Raw genomic sequence first — 15470 nt, forward strand, 5'->3', positions numbered from 1 at the left:
AAGTCTGTCTAGTACACTGGACGCAACAAAGCGACCGTTGAAAATCATTTGAAATTGGTGTCAATACGTCATGAATAGAACGCAGCAGCAGTTTTCTGTCTGGGATTTGTCGTGTCGCGCCGCATCCAGTGTAGACAGCATCACTGATTATAATGAGTTCTATAGTATTTTGTCGCACCTCGCCACTCGCGTCTGGTGTAGACACGGTGTAACATTGGTTTTGCTTTGTTTCACAGAACTAATCGTTGCCTGGGTTCTGTACGTATGTGTGGGCGGAGCTATCAAATTAGGGGCGAGACCCTTTTGGGGTAGGGGCGTGCTTGTTTTGGTCATCGACATCGAGTCTGTTCTGTTCTGTGCACTTCAATAACTGTCTGGTTTGGTTCAGCTACAAAATCAGACATCAGAAGTCTACAGAGAACGGTTCGGACTGCTGAAAGGATTATTGGTGCTCCCCTGCCTACCCTCCAAGAACTGTATACATCCAGAGTGAGGAAAAGGGCTCAGAAAATCACTCTGGATCCATCACATCCAAGCCATCTCCTTTTTGAACTTTTGCCATCTGGTCGGCGTTACAGAGCACCGAATACCAGGACAGCCAGGCACAAGAACAGTTTCTTTCCCCAGGCAATCTACCTCATGAACAGTTAATGTTCTCCCATTGTTAAAGTACAGTATGTGCAATAACCTTATACTTATTTATTACCCTTATTTATATTTATGCATGTGTATTTTATTCACATCTCATTTTTATTATCTGTGTGTTGTTGTTGTCTCCGTGTACTGGAAGCTTGTGACACTATAACAAATTCCTTGTATGTGCAAACAAACTTGGCAATAAAGCTCTTTCTGATTCTGATTCTGATTCTGAATGCGCCATCTAGAGTTTCATGACTGAACTATATATTTCTCACATTATTTTTCTTTACTTTTGCATTACTGCAAGAAACTTTGCATTAGCTCGCAAAACATTTGTGATGAAAATAATATGAGGTGGGAGGAAAAAATATTGAAAGTGAATGCAAAGTATCTTGAGGGAACAATATTTTTGCGAGAGAAAGCTAATGTTTTGCAAAAGAATGCAAAGTTTTTTGGTGGAGAGAATGCAAAAACATTTAAATAAAATGTTTCTTTCCATCTCACATTTTTTTTTCCATCCTGTCCCTTTAAGGGCTTTGTATATCTGAGACAAACACTAAAACAATTCACAAAACTATATGGAGATGAGTTTAGTCTTATTGCTAAAAACTGTCAGAAGGTTCATGACTTTTGATACATCTCTAGTAGGGAGAATAAAATATAATCAAATATCAAATGTGAATATAAATTAATAATTATGTTAAACATATTTAAAATACTAAAATTTGATGTCTAAAATAAATTTTTGTAAAAAAAAAAAATTCCCAAAATTTTTCATCTGTCCTAGCACCCCCTTCCTTCCCCTTTTGAAAACCCTTGTTTTAGACAAAATAGTTTAACCTACAGTCATTTAAATTTTTTAAACTTTATTAAATGTAATTTTCAAAGATACTTTTAAGATAAAAAATCTGAATGTGCATGACACTTCTGCATATCGTGCATGAAAGCAGGGCACATTAGACCTCCCTCTCGGCACACACATATAAAAAACTAGATCCTGTTTGAGCACACATAAATCATATGCTCTCCGGAGCGCATGAAAAGTGTGCAAATTATACATACAACACACCTAATTGGCGAAGAGTCTTCCTGTAGTGATTTGTCAAACTCCCACATACAGACAAACTAAATAGCAGGACTGGTTAAGCTAGAAACAAGGTGACATCATCTTCACACTTCTCTTAGTCAGCCATTCGCAGCCAACTGGTGTGGCATCGTTTCAGTCCACCTCAGCACTTCCTGTCAGTGTCATGAAAACAAACCAGCATGCAATGCAAAGCAACATAAAAATGCAATTTTCCATAAGCAAAAACGAAAAATGCATGTTTCACTGCATCTTTTATTAGCCTACGAATTTGATGTGGTTACTGACTTGCCATCTCGCAGTGGTTTGCCCACACAGCCTCACTAGTTCCTGTTTCAATGTCTGGCATGATTTGGGAGGGTGATGCAATAGGATGCCACACCAGTGCAGTGCAGGGACAAAGAAGACCAGCTGCATAACACAGCAGGACACCCCGCAAATAAGCCACGACTCAACCAAGACGCTGTCTTCTGATCATTCACAGATGCACAGGGATTCAACTGTGGATCTGTGTGTAACACCTGATGCAGGAGTCAAAGTCAAGACAAAGCGATGCATAACAGCGTGACGCCACAATCAACTGGCGTTTGATTTTTTAATCAGGCATCTGTCTCAGCAACAAACTGATCAGCGATAGAAGACAATGCAGCACTAGTAATGGGACCTACCAGCCACAAAACACACCCTCCAGAGTCCAGAATGCAGAGCCATCTTCACCTCTGTGGTCTGGTTCTGCTGCAGGACAATGCCTTCTTCCATTAACAGCCAGTAGTCCGTCGACACAGCCACACCCACCAGGAGTAATCCGCATGCCCCAAACACAGACGACAGGAGCGTCAGTGCTCTGGTGCTAAATGAACTCATCTAGAAAGATGGGAGAGAAGGAACATGCATAAATAAATAAAATATAATTTCATATATTGTGATGGTTGCCAGGGAACTGCTATGTGGTTGCAAGGGTGTTCTGGACTGTTTCTAGATGCACTAATATTCAAATTTTAGAGTCAGTAAGATGAATAAAAAAATGTTATTCACCAAGGATGCATTAAATTGATCAAAAGTGGCATTAAATACATTTATAATGTTACAAAAGATTTCTATTATACATATAAAAAATCCTGAAAATAAATGTGTCTTGGTTTTTAACAAAAATATAATATAGGCTAACTCTAATAATAATATAAATAAAACTCTGATAATAATAAGAAATGTTTCTTTAATACCAAATCAACAGATTGGAATGATTTCTGAAGGATCATGTGACATTGAAGACTTGAGTAATGGCTGCTGAAAATTCAGCTTTGCAATTTACAATTTAATATATATTCGAAATAAAATAGTTATTTAAAATATTAATAATATTGTTTCACAATACTACTGTTTTTTCTGTGTTTTGATTAAATAAATGCAGCCTTAGTGAGAGACTTATTTCATAAAAATAAAAAAAAACTTACCAACCCCAAACATTTAAATTATTGTGTATGTCCTTGGTGAAATATGTAGGTTTCATCGCATAAATATACAAACAAATAAACATATAAACATGTTAAAATAGCACATAAAATTACATAGGCAATTCTACCCCATCTCTAAGTGTGTTCCCTAAGAAACGAAACTGATGAGCTTGGTGTTGCAACTGAGAAACTGAGCAGATAAATGAACTGCTATTTGTTTTTAATAATGTTGCTACTTACCTTTTGTAGAGTCAAACAACTTATGTTTATAAAAACAAATATTTGCAACTATTCAAAATGAATAGAAAGAATTCTACTTAGTTTTATTCGGCAATTGTTCAACAACTTATGTTTCTGGAAAAAAGTACCCATGATGATACAACCATTTGCCAATGATTCATACTCACAGTACTTAATTTGTGCAAAATCATGTGGAAAAACTCAAAAATTGCTTCTTTCGATATCAACCATTGACCAATTAAGGGAACCAGAGTGCACTATAACAACTATAAGCCAGGAGTGATTATATTAGCTGTGCCTGAAGGGCTTGATGAAAAATTCCTCTCCATCGACTACTGAACTAGTGTGTGACTCATCAACAGAACAAACAGATGAAGGACAAACACTGTCCTTTAAATAGTGTATGACTAAAATGATTAGGGGCAAGCGTGCAGTGAGACATAACTTCAGAATTACATGAGGGCTTAAAGACACTATAAATCATTCGTTATTTTATTTGATGGCTTTTGCCTCTAATGAACAGGACGGAATAGACAGGAAAGTGCAGGGAGAATGGGATTGGGATACAAGCTGGATTCTGCACCCCATGTGAGCATGTGCACTACCCACTGTGCCAACGTTGGCCATTAATCAACTAGTCCCTAAAAGGTCTGCATTCTGATAAATAGTTGTGGATCACTAGCTAAATTCATCCTTTAAGGTTAAAGGGCAAGGGTGAACCCATGTTTGTAAGCATCACAGCTGCCTATTGCACTAATGTACAGTGGGTACGGAAAGTATTCAGACCCCCTTAAATTTTTCACTCTTTGTTATATTGCAGCCATTTGCTAAAATCATTTAAGTTAATTTTTTTTCCTCATTAATGTACACACAGCACCCCATATTGACAGAAAAACACAGAATTGTTGACATTTTTGCAAATTTATTAAAAAAGAAAAACTGAAAAATGCTCAGTATTTAGTAGAAGCACCCATTTGATCTAATACAGCCATGAGTCTTTGGGAAAGATGCAACAAGTTTTTCACACATGGATTTGGGGATCCTCTGCCATTCCCTCTTGCAGATCCACTCCAGTTCTGTCAGGTTGGATGGTAAACGTTGGTGGACAGCCATTTTTAGGTCTCTCCAGAGATGCTCAATTGGGTTTAAGTCAGGGCTCTGGCTGGGCCATTCAAGAACAGTCACAGAGTTGTTGAGAAGCCACTCCTTCGTTATTTTAGCTGTGTGCTTAGGGTCATTGTCTTGTTGGAAGGTAAACCTTAGTTCCAGTCTGAGGTCCTGAGCACTCTGGAGAAGGTTTTCGCCCAGGATATCCCTGTACTTGGCCGCATTCATCTTTCCCTCGATTGCAACCAGTCGTCCTGTCCCTGCAGCTGAAAAACACCCCCACAGCATGATGCTGCCACCACCATGCTTCACTGTTGGGACTGTATTGGACAGGTGATGAGCAGTGCCTGGTTTTCTCCACACATACCGCTTAGAATTAAGGCCAAAAAGTTCTATCTTGGTCTCATCAGACCAGAGAATCTTATTTCTCACCATCTTGGAGTCCTTCAGATGTTTTTTAGCAAACTCCATGCGGGCTTTCATGTGTCTTGAACTGAGGAGAGGCTTCCGTCGGGCCACTCTGCCATAAAGCCCCAACTGGTGGAGGGCTGCAGTGATGGTTGACTTTCTACAACTTTCTCCCATCTCCCGACTGCATCTCTGGAGCTCAGCCACAGTGATCTTTGGGTTCTTCTTTACCTCTCTCACCAAGGCTCTTCTCCCCCGATAGCTCAGTTTGGCCGGACAGCCAGCTCTAGGAAGGGTTCTGGTCATCCCAAACGTCTTCCATTTAAGGATTATGGAGGCCACCGTGCTCTTAGGAACCTTAAGTGCAGCAGAAATTTTTTTGTAACCTTGACCAGATCTGTGCCTTGCCACAATTCTGTCTCTGAGCTCTTCAGGCAATTCCTTTGACCTCATGATTCTCATTTGCTCTGACATGCACTGTGAGCTGTAAGGTCTTATATAGACAGGTGTGTGGCTTTCCTAATCAAGTCCAATCAGTATAATCAAACACAGCTGGACTCAAATGAAGGTGTAGAACCATCTCAAGGATGATCAGAACAAATGGACAGCACCTGAGTTAAATATATGAGTGTCACAGCAAAGGGTCCGAATACTTAGGACCATGTGATATTTCAGTTTTTCATTTTTAATAAATCTGCAAAAATGTCAACAATTCTGTGTTTTTCTGTCAATATGGGGTGCTATGTGTACATTAATGAGGAAAAAAAATTAACTTAAATGATTTTAACAAATGGCTGCAATAATAACAAAGAGTGAAAAATTTAAGGGGGTCTGAATACTTTCCGTACCCACTGTATATACAGTACACGCTGCCAAATGTCATTGTGTGTTCTCTTCTCATGCAGTGGTATTACAGAGGAGGAGCTGTGTGCAGCAGGTGTGTCTAACCCGTCTCATCGACGGAGAATCTTGGAGAACCTTCCCAAGATCTGGGACTGAACTGAAAAGAAACTGAGACTATCAGGAGACAATATGACAAGTTCAATATTTGTATTCTTAATAAATATTTTTTTACTCTTCTTTGTAATTTCTAAAGTTCATTTATTAATAAAGTTCATCACACAATGTGTTCATTCTGTCCCTGTGGTCTTAAACATACAGCATGGAATAAACTACAGTTCAACACCTGCTTCTAACAATCCAAACAAATCATAGCTATCACTAAAACACAGACTCTTCAATTGTTTACTTTAGCACTGACCGTCTTGATACTCATAGTAGATACTGTGTATATAGTAGCACAACAAGTCAACCTTGTCTTATCTGAGCATTAGCTGTGAAATGTTCTGGTTCAGTACCCTGTCACAGCTTGCCTATATCTCTGTTTTTAGCCTAGTTACTGTATTTATTCCAAGGAGACCCCTTGCTATAAATTACCCTTTTAAAAGTGCATAAAGCAATTGTTTGCTAACAGAGTCAGCTGGTACTTTTAAGAGGAATACATATTTTACTATTTACCCCAGGGATTTAATTGCGGTGATGCTGTTCTCCCCTTTACTTAAGAGATAAGCTCATGGATTTTTAATGCTTAATTGAACAAACACAATGTTTTCCAGTGTGGTCTTACATCGCTGGGCCAAATGTAAATATAACCTGCAAAAAAAGGTAACAGAATAAGCACTGTTCACATTTTTCCTGAACATTATATGTGTAAAATGATGTTCCACAGGGATTTAATACACGTTGTAAAATGTCAGTCTATTTGTTTGTATTCATATAAAGCTATAAAACCAACTAGCTATGCTTAATTTAAGATGTTACTTTGACGTTAACTGAATTATCCCACCTCCACAGTCCTAAAGCCTTTATTCTTGCAATTGTATATCTGTAATTTGATAAATTATGTAATCACTTTAGATTATGGTGATGGTTTTATGAAGTCGCAGGAAAAAAAATTGACTAAAGGGTGATTTTTTACATTTTATTTTAAATCTATACTATTCAGTGTCAATATTTGATCATCTTTAAACTTGAACAAATACGGTACAGAAGGTTGTTTGTATAGAAACAGGATCTTTGAGAACTATGTTTGCCCTGGGATAGAGTTGACTCTTAGACATATCAAAAACAATGAGTCTGGAGTGTTTGTAATGACATCAACATGTCCTAATGATGTCCAGAGACATGTCTTGCATAAGTGCGGTAATCTGATAGATGGATGGATCTAGACAGATTTACAGAGGGAAAAATATGAATTGGAGAAAGTTCAGTGCAAGTTCACACCCTTGTGCGCTCTCGGCTGAAGAAAGCATCTCAGTGAGTCTGGGTATTACATCATTTTAATGATAGCTTATCACAAATAAACTTCCTTTCTGCTCTTACAGAAAATGTCCCTTATTTATCACTCCAGTAGTTTGTGGCTCTTCTTGACTCTTTATATCTATCTGCTTTTCCGTGACACAAAGGAAAGTGGGCGTAGTAGGCGTTTATTCTGCACTGGCCTGCCTGACTTCACCTGTCAGTTATTAGATTATTATGTAGGCATATAACAAAGAGTGAAAAATTTAAGGGGGTCTGAATACTTTCCGTACCCACTGTATATCTGTTGAATAGATCAACATCCAAGCTTGAAGGTTAACACCGAAAGAGACCATCAGAAAAAATAATCGAGAAATGTAGAGAACGTGAAGTGTATCAGAAAGCTTTTGCAGTGTAATGCCTCCTGGATTGCTACACGTTTTGCTCTCACGCTCTGAAACACAAGTGAGGATTTGGCTGGCATGCCTCCAGAAGTCCCACAATTCCCTTAATTCACTGAATGGCACCATATAGCTGGTGGATTAGAAGCCCGGAAAATTAACATTTTTTGGGGGGCTTGGTTTTTGGCAGGGAGAGAAGAACACAATAATGGGTTATTATTGGTGAAATCCTCTCCGGTTAGTGTCGGGAGCCCCAGGGTGTGCTTGAAATGAATGAAGGATACATAGTGAATGGTGGTTTATGTGTGCGGGTTAAGATAATCCACAGAGCATTGACAGAGCAGAGCTGAGGAGAAAAGGGGTGCTTTGAAGAAAGTTAAAGGTGAGGAAAAATGGCTTCGGGAAAGATAATATTGTGAATAATGAAGTTCCTCTGAAGAAAGCATTAGCACTTTGGGTACCAGCATTGCAATAGTAGTACATTTTATGAAGAAAATGTGAGCAATATGTGCATGTGTCTGGAGTGTGCTGGATGATTGGTCGTCCAAAAAAAAAAAAAAAAACATCCAGCAAGCAAAAATCATTGCTTGATTGCTTTTTTTTTTTTTTTTTAATTGTTGCTCAATCTATATAATATGATTCATTTCTATAAAAAACTAAAGTATTTTAATATTTAAAATAAAATAAGTGAAAATAATTGAATTTAATAATTTATTTAAATAATGCCATTTAAATAATCTTAAAGGGGTCATATGATGCGATTTCATTTTTTCCTTTCTCTTTAGAGTGTTACAAGCTCTTGGTGCATAAAGATCTGTAAAGTTGCAAAGACTAAAGTCTCAAATCCAAAGAGATATTCTTTATAAAAGTTAAGAGTTAGCCACACCTACCTAAAACGGCTCGTTCGAACACGCCCCCACATACCTACCTCACTATGTGGGAAGATAACATTTGCACCTCTGTTTAAGTGTGCAAATAGTGTACCAGTAGTATATGGTCATACTAAACAGATAAAAAAAAATACATGAATAAATCATAGTGGTCAAAATGTGCATACTGCAGAAACAGCTGGTCATGTGATATGGCTATTGAAATGTAAATGTGCAGGTACCAGATGTAACCCATTTTTAAAGCCGTGAGGGGCGAAGTGAGTAGAAAGACACTCAATGAAAGAGAAAAAGATAAAAGAGAGCGAATCAAGGCTACAGGGTGGGAGAGAAAATAGTGAGGCAATTGGGAGCTGTCCGTCACAGTAGTGCTGAAATCAGGCGACGCACAGACCTGTGTTCCCTCACCAAAGCTCTGTAATCTTGATCAAGAAGGGTTTCTGGAGGTTTAGCGATTTGTGAAAATACAAAGTATGAAATATTTTATTTCTGTCCAAAACACATATATGTGTAACAAAAATGCACTCTAGTAAAAGTAGTCAATCCACTGTAGAGAAAACCTCTTTTATAAACTGAAATAAAAAGAAATGTGGATTCTAGAAGTAATCAAAAAATTTTAAGCCCACCCTAGCATCCAAGAGGACAGTAAAGTAACTGTACAGTGCTGTAATCTACATTGGGCTGACAATCTGGCAGTCCAGTAAAACTCAATAAAACCCTCACTGCTGTGACCATTAAAAACACTATAACATATCTCAACCAATCTAAAACATCAGCCCCTATTAGACGTACAGCACAACAGAACAATATCCAGTCGTCCTTTATATCTTCCAGGGGATTTGGGCAATATATGTCTTACATCAGAGAGCATTCAATATATGTCAGAAATGACCACATTTCGAAAGACTATGTCGTGGTGTACTGGGGGTTCCACAGATGGTGTGTCCACTCGACTGGGGAGCAAGAGCCCAAGGGGAGTGTAGTTTTCTGTTGAGATGGCAATATGTTCCCTTGTCAGCAGGTTAGGCCAACTGGCAAGTGGGAAGAGTGTGGGAGGAAAATGAGTAGAGAAAACAGAGAGATGCGTGCTTTGTGAAAGGATGGTATTCAAGTAGAGCAAAAGGAATGAGAGGGAAAAAAGGACAGGGTCTGGGGAAAGACCTTGGCCCAAAATATCTCAGAGGACAGACGTGCATGCAGGCCTCATGTGCGAGCTCTCAATGACACACGCACATGCATTCACATGTGCACATTCATGACTTCAGCTCACTTCACAGAGATAGAAAGCACCATTCATAAAGCTCAAACTGATATCTTTATTTCAGCTGAGCCACAAGAAGCCAGAAAACAATCATACGTAACTCAAGGCAGAATCAACAGTATATAAATATATAAAACAATTCGGCCATTCTACACATCACTTTGTCCTCATCCGCTCTCTCTCACTCTCTCTCTCTCACACACACACACACACACACACACACACATGTCTGGTCAGCTATCCTTGTGGGGACTCTCCATAGGCGTAATGGTTTTTCTACTGTACAGACCATATATTCTATTGCCCTACACCAACCCTACCCTTAAAAATAAAGGTTTCAAAAAGGGGGAGGGGGGTTGCAACAATGTCATAGAGCCATTTTAGTTCCCCAAAGAATCTTTCAGTCATCAGTTCTTAAAAGAACAATTTTTTCGTAGTCTGAAGACTATTTAAAAAATCTAAAGAGACTTTTTCCACTAAAAAGAACCTTATGTGGAATCAGAAGTTTCCATGGATGTTAAAAATGTTTCATGAAACCATTGATTCCAAAAAAGAACCTTTGTTAATATATCGATGTAATGACATTTCCTGTCCTCTGCAGGTTTATTTTATTACATTATTTAGCATATTAAGCCATTTCCTCATAAGAACAGCTGGATGGACCCCACAAAGTAGGTGATATCAGATTGTACTATCCTTGCATCCTTTTGGTCCCTATAACAGAGATAAACGTTTTTTTTCTCTGTCATATGAGGACTCTCTTATTGGTTTAAATACTCAGCTAATGGTATTTCCTAGCCCTTGCCCCTAAACACAGCCCTTACAACATTTCTGCATATCTACATACCAGTAGGACCGTATTTAGCCTACTTATACAGTATGTAAGCTGGTCCTCACTATGTAGCTGATTTCAGGTTTTATTATCCTTGTTATAGGGACATTTGGTCCTCACAATGAAGACAAATCCTGACCCACACACAAACAGCGTGACTACCCCTTCTCAAATCCCCACAACCGCAGTACACTCTTTCCTCGTGGCGTTACCAAAGTCAGCACTAGAGAAATGTACAACATCCATGACACATACAGTACCAGTCCCGCCACGACACGAGCCTATACTCTTACCTGACTAGGAGTCTAAAAAATAGACGATACAAAACTCACATCTAAAATAATTAAAAATAAATAAATACAACAACATTAAATGAGCGTTTCACTAGCTATATTACGTGGTCCGCAGTCGATATACTCACATGCAAGGACTATAAGATAAGAACTGACTGATTCTGTCATACTTGGCTCGAAAGCACCGGAACGAATCGATCTCTCGGACTTCAAACTATGCTGTCTAATCACGCGCCACTAAGGCGACGGTAACGTGCATGAAGAACGAAGAGCGCGAGCACTCACCGTTCAGCACGCGACCCGAGTCAGCGCTGCACAGGCGTCGAGAGGAATGAGTGAACGCCTGGAAACCTTGACAGATTTTGCAGTTTTCCTCTCTCTCTACCTCACTCGCTCTTTCACACACTAACACACACACCGCACACGCGTGTTCTCTCCCTCTCTCGCGCGCTCTCTCACTCTTTCAGCACTGCGGTGATTTGGCTGAATGGGGATGGGATGACAGAAGAGAATTTCACTCATGTAGTTTGACGCTGATGAGGCTCAATAAGGTCACGGTTAGTTTTAGGTCTGCATTTGTCGGTGAAGGCATGCGAGTCAGATACGGAGAATTTAACATTTCATTAGCAGATTGTTCCCTAAACGACCAAAACTAAAATGCATACGTGCTTGCTTATGCGTACTTTCTTGTGGTACATGTGATTTGATTGATTGATTTGTACATAAAGTGATTGAATACCTGAAATTACTAAATGTATATACACTGTATGTGACCCTGGGCCACAAAACCAGTAAGGGTCAATTTTCGGAAGATTTTTCTGAGATGTATACATCATCTGAAAGCTGAATAAATAAGCTTGCCATTGATGTATGGTTTGTTAGGATAGGGCGACATTTGGCTGAGATGCAACATATTTGAAAATCTGCAATCTGAGGGTGCAAAAAAAAAAATCTAAATATTGAGAAAATCGCTTTTAAAGTTGTCCAAATGCAGTTCTTAGCAAAGCATATTACTAATCAAAAATTACGTTTTGATATATTTATGGTAGGAAATGTACAAAATATCTTCATGGAACATGATCTTTACTTAATAACCTAATGATTTTTGGCATAAAAGAAAAATCGATAATTTTGACCCGTACAATGTATTGCTGGCTATTGCTATTTTTGTGGTCCAGGGTCACATATATATTTACAATATAGTTTTCTCAAATTAAAAAAAATATATATAAACAATATATTTTACTGTAAAAGTATATGTATGGTCTTAAATATATATATATAGTAGAAAATATATTGAAATCATACCTTTACAATAAAATTACATGTATTTTTTGTAAAATATATTTTTACAGAATATGGTAAGGAACCCTTTTACTAATAATTTATATATACACAAGACACTAAAATAATGCAACATGCATTAAATAAACAACATAAACTGCAACACAAAAGAACCTAATGTACATAACTGTTAACAAAAATAATTAGAAACATTTAAATATAAACTAAATCGAAATTATTTGCAGAGGGAATGTCTCTTATTGCAATGCAATGCACACTTTTTTACTTCTAAAAACATTTGAACAACATACTTTTACTGTAAATGTTTATTTATGGTTTAAAAATATAAAATATAAAATATATTTTAAAAGACAACATGTATTTTTGTAAAAAAAATAATAATAATAATAACAGGGTTTCTGCAGACTTGAACAAGTTAAATTTAAGACTTTTTAAGACCTTTTTAATACCACCTTATATGAAATTTTAAGACATTTTAAGGACCCGCGGACACCCTGAATAATTTAATATGTATTAATTTAATATATTTTACAGTATATGGTAAGATTATAATTATAAGGCAACTTTTTACTAACATTTTCTACAGTGCATAAGTTTTCAGTTATTATTTTAAAGTGATACAAAATATCAAAAGCTATGTGGTGAAAACAATGAGGAACAATATCAGAATTTCCCAATATTTACAGGCATAATGTCTTAAATTAAACGATGTTCTCTCAAAGGGAACAATTTCAAACTCCCATGTCAAACTCATCTGAAAGTATGGTGAATAACAGATGTTTAGATCCACAGATGCCCACTGTACTGCAGTAAAAGAAAGGTAATTCTGCTGTGGGAAACGTAGCGATACCACTAGACTGCAGCACATAAGCAGATGTTTACAACACTGCAGTGTGTGTGTTGTATGCATCCTCTGAGCGTCTGTATGTGATAAACCATTATGTGCTAAAGAAAAAGTGTGTGTGTGTGTGTGTGGTTCAAGGTGCTGCACTGCACAGCCTTGGGCTTTTTTACTCCCAACCTGCCCATGCAGCAGAGAAGCTCTGATGTTTGTGGTGCATGTGCATTTGTGCTTGAACGAGGAGGAGTAAGGTGAAAAAACGAAAGATGGTCAGGTGGAAATATTTAGATTAAACCACAACATAATGCATATGCAACATACACTCTCAGAGACAATATGTGAAACAATAATGCAAAAAAACCTTTAGGGGTACAACATCTGGTCACTGGGGCACCTTTGTACCTTCTTAACCCCTAAAGTGTTCATAACAGTACCATAAGAGTACATATTACTACTCTTACAGCATAAGCATATATTATACTATATAATGCACTACTAATGCACTATATATTAGTGCATTAGTAGTGCATTATATAGTATAATATATAGTGCATTAGTAGTGCATTATATAGTATAATATATAGTGCATTAATAATGATCTCTATGAAGAATTTCAGTCAGGCTTCGGGCCCCACCATAGCACAGAAACTGCACTTGTTAAAATTACCAATGACTTGCTTCTTGCATCAGACAGGATAGCAAAGTCCACTAAAGGAGGTAGAGCGTTCGGGGTTCAGACACACTCTCTCTGTTTAAATCTAGATTAAAGACACATCTCTTTGGCCAAGCATTCAAATAATGCATCTCATAATCTTGTACTGCAGTTATATCTGATCAAATGCACATTATTATTCTTTAGTTTGGGTTAAACAAATACATTTTGCTTGGTTGGAACAGCAGCTACGCTAATTATGTCTCTATTTGTTTCTCTGTTTCTGCTAGGATTGACATCCCGTGGTAACTAGGATTTACACAAGCTTCAGTCTGGATCCAGAACACCTGAGAAGAGATGATGCCAACCCCTCAGAGGACCTCAGATGATGCCAACCCTGAAACAACATACAGAACTACCACATTTTGCTATAAGTTTGATTGCATAATATAAAAATTGCTGTTAATAGTGTTCATCATCTGTTTGATTACATCTTTAATTGATTTTTCCGTACATTTCTGCCATATGTTTATTAACTGACAGTCACCACTGATAAGCTATTACTAAATATTGTAGAAACTTAATTTGCTGTAAAGTTGCTTTGCAACGATTTGTATCGTGAAAAGCGCTATACAAATAAACTTGAATTGAATTTAACTAATATGCACTCCATGGAGGTAAATAAGATACGAAGTGTCCCTTTGAGAGCTCTGCACCAGTGATAAGCTATTGTACCCCTAAAGGTACACTTTTTGCACATTTTTTTCTTACAGTGTACTGTACAAACACAATCACCCACCCACCTTTTTCTCCTCGGGTGCTTCTTGTGTCTTAGTTGAAGACATTTAACATTCAGTCAATTTGGTCAGGATCAATAACAGAGCTGAGAGATAGATTTAGATTTAATAATTCAGTGGATAAACTTAGGCATTCTCATCTTTTATGCTTTGTTAATCATTCTAACTGAATGACGGTGATAAAAAAAAGAAAGGAAAAAAGAAGATAAGAGAACAGTATAGGGAAGAAATGCCTCAAACAGTAGAGAATAACAGTAACCCTTAAATTTTGTTGCATAACCTAATGGATTTAGGTTGATTTAGTGATGTTAAAAAGTAGTTTTAACTTATAGGGGAAATTTCACCAATTCAATTTTATTCTCGCTGTAGTATTGTTGCTGCCGCCATGTTGTGGAGACGCTGTGTGTTTTGTTGTGAAAGCGAAACTACTTTGTTTGGCCTTCCAAAAGAGGACGATATCCGTTTCGTCATGCCTAGAGCTGATCCGTGCTGGTCGCTGAGGAAATACATCAACTTCGCACTGTGGATCACTGGATCGGCTTTCACCGTGGACGAAGTGGAGTCCAGCCCGGGGTCGTCACATGTGGTTGCCGCAAGCCCGCCGGCCGCTCCTTCGTCGAATCCGCCGGCTGCGCTGTTCTCAAACTCACCGGCCGCCGCTCACTCAAGCCCGCCGTGTGTGATGCTGTGTGGATGTGTGTTTCGTTGTGAAAGCGAAACTACTTTGTTTGGCCTTCCAAAAGAGGACACAACTAGAAATCAGTGGTTAAGTTGTATTTACAACACTGTTCCAGAACACTTCAACCCAAATATTCAGATGTGTGCAGCACATTTTATGGAGGTCGTTTCCTGATCCTGGGAGAGTAGACTACAATGCCGACTCTTCTGACTCACAGCCTGTAAGTACATTTTTTATATTTAAAGATTTGCCACTGACGATTCAAACACGAGTTTTGAGCAGTGTAGAGTAG

The 15470-nt window shown here is 37.9% G+C and overlaps 1 protein-coding gene across 2 annotated transcripts in view; it reads right to left on the bottom strand.

Annotated features, from left to right (window-relative positions):
* Window positions 1-11304, bottom strand: part of LOC107724112 (voltage-dependent calcium channel gamma-7 subunit-like) — a 24237-nt gene extending 12933 nt beyond the window's left edge. For both annotated transcript variants that reach the window (XM_016532906.1, XM_016532905.1), the window contains exons 1-2: window positions 11190-11304; window positions 2392-2587 (exon numbers count right to left, since the gene is read on the bottom strand). In XM_016532906.1, coding sequence (XP_016388392.1) covers window positions 2392-2587 — 196 coding nt within the window. In that variant the 5' untranslated portion in view covers window positions 11190-11304. The remainder of the gene's footprint in view (window positions 1-2391; window positions 2588-11189) is intronic.
* Between the last annotated feature and the right edge of the window lie 4166 nt (window positions 11305-15470).

This window comes from Sinocyclocheilus rhinocerous, unplaced genomic scaffold (genome assembly GCF_001515625.1).
Source record: "Sinocyclocheilus rhinocerous isolate Xijiao unplaced genomic scaffold, SAMN03320098_v1.1 scaffold335, whole genome shotgun sequence".
NCBI lineage: Eukaryota > Metazoa > Chordata > Actinopteri > Cypriniformes > Cyprinidae > Sinocyclocheilus > Sinocyclocheilus rhinocerous.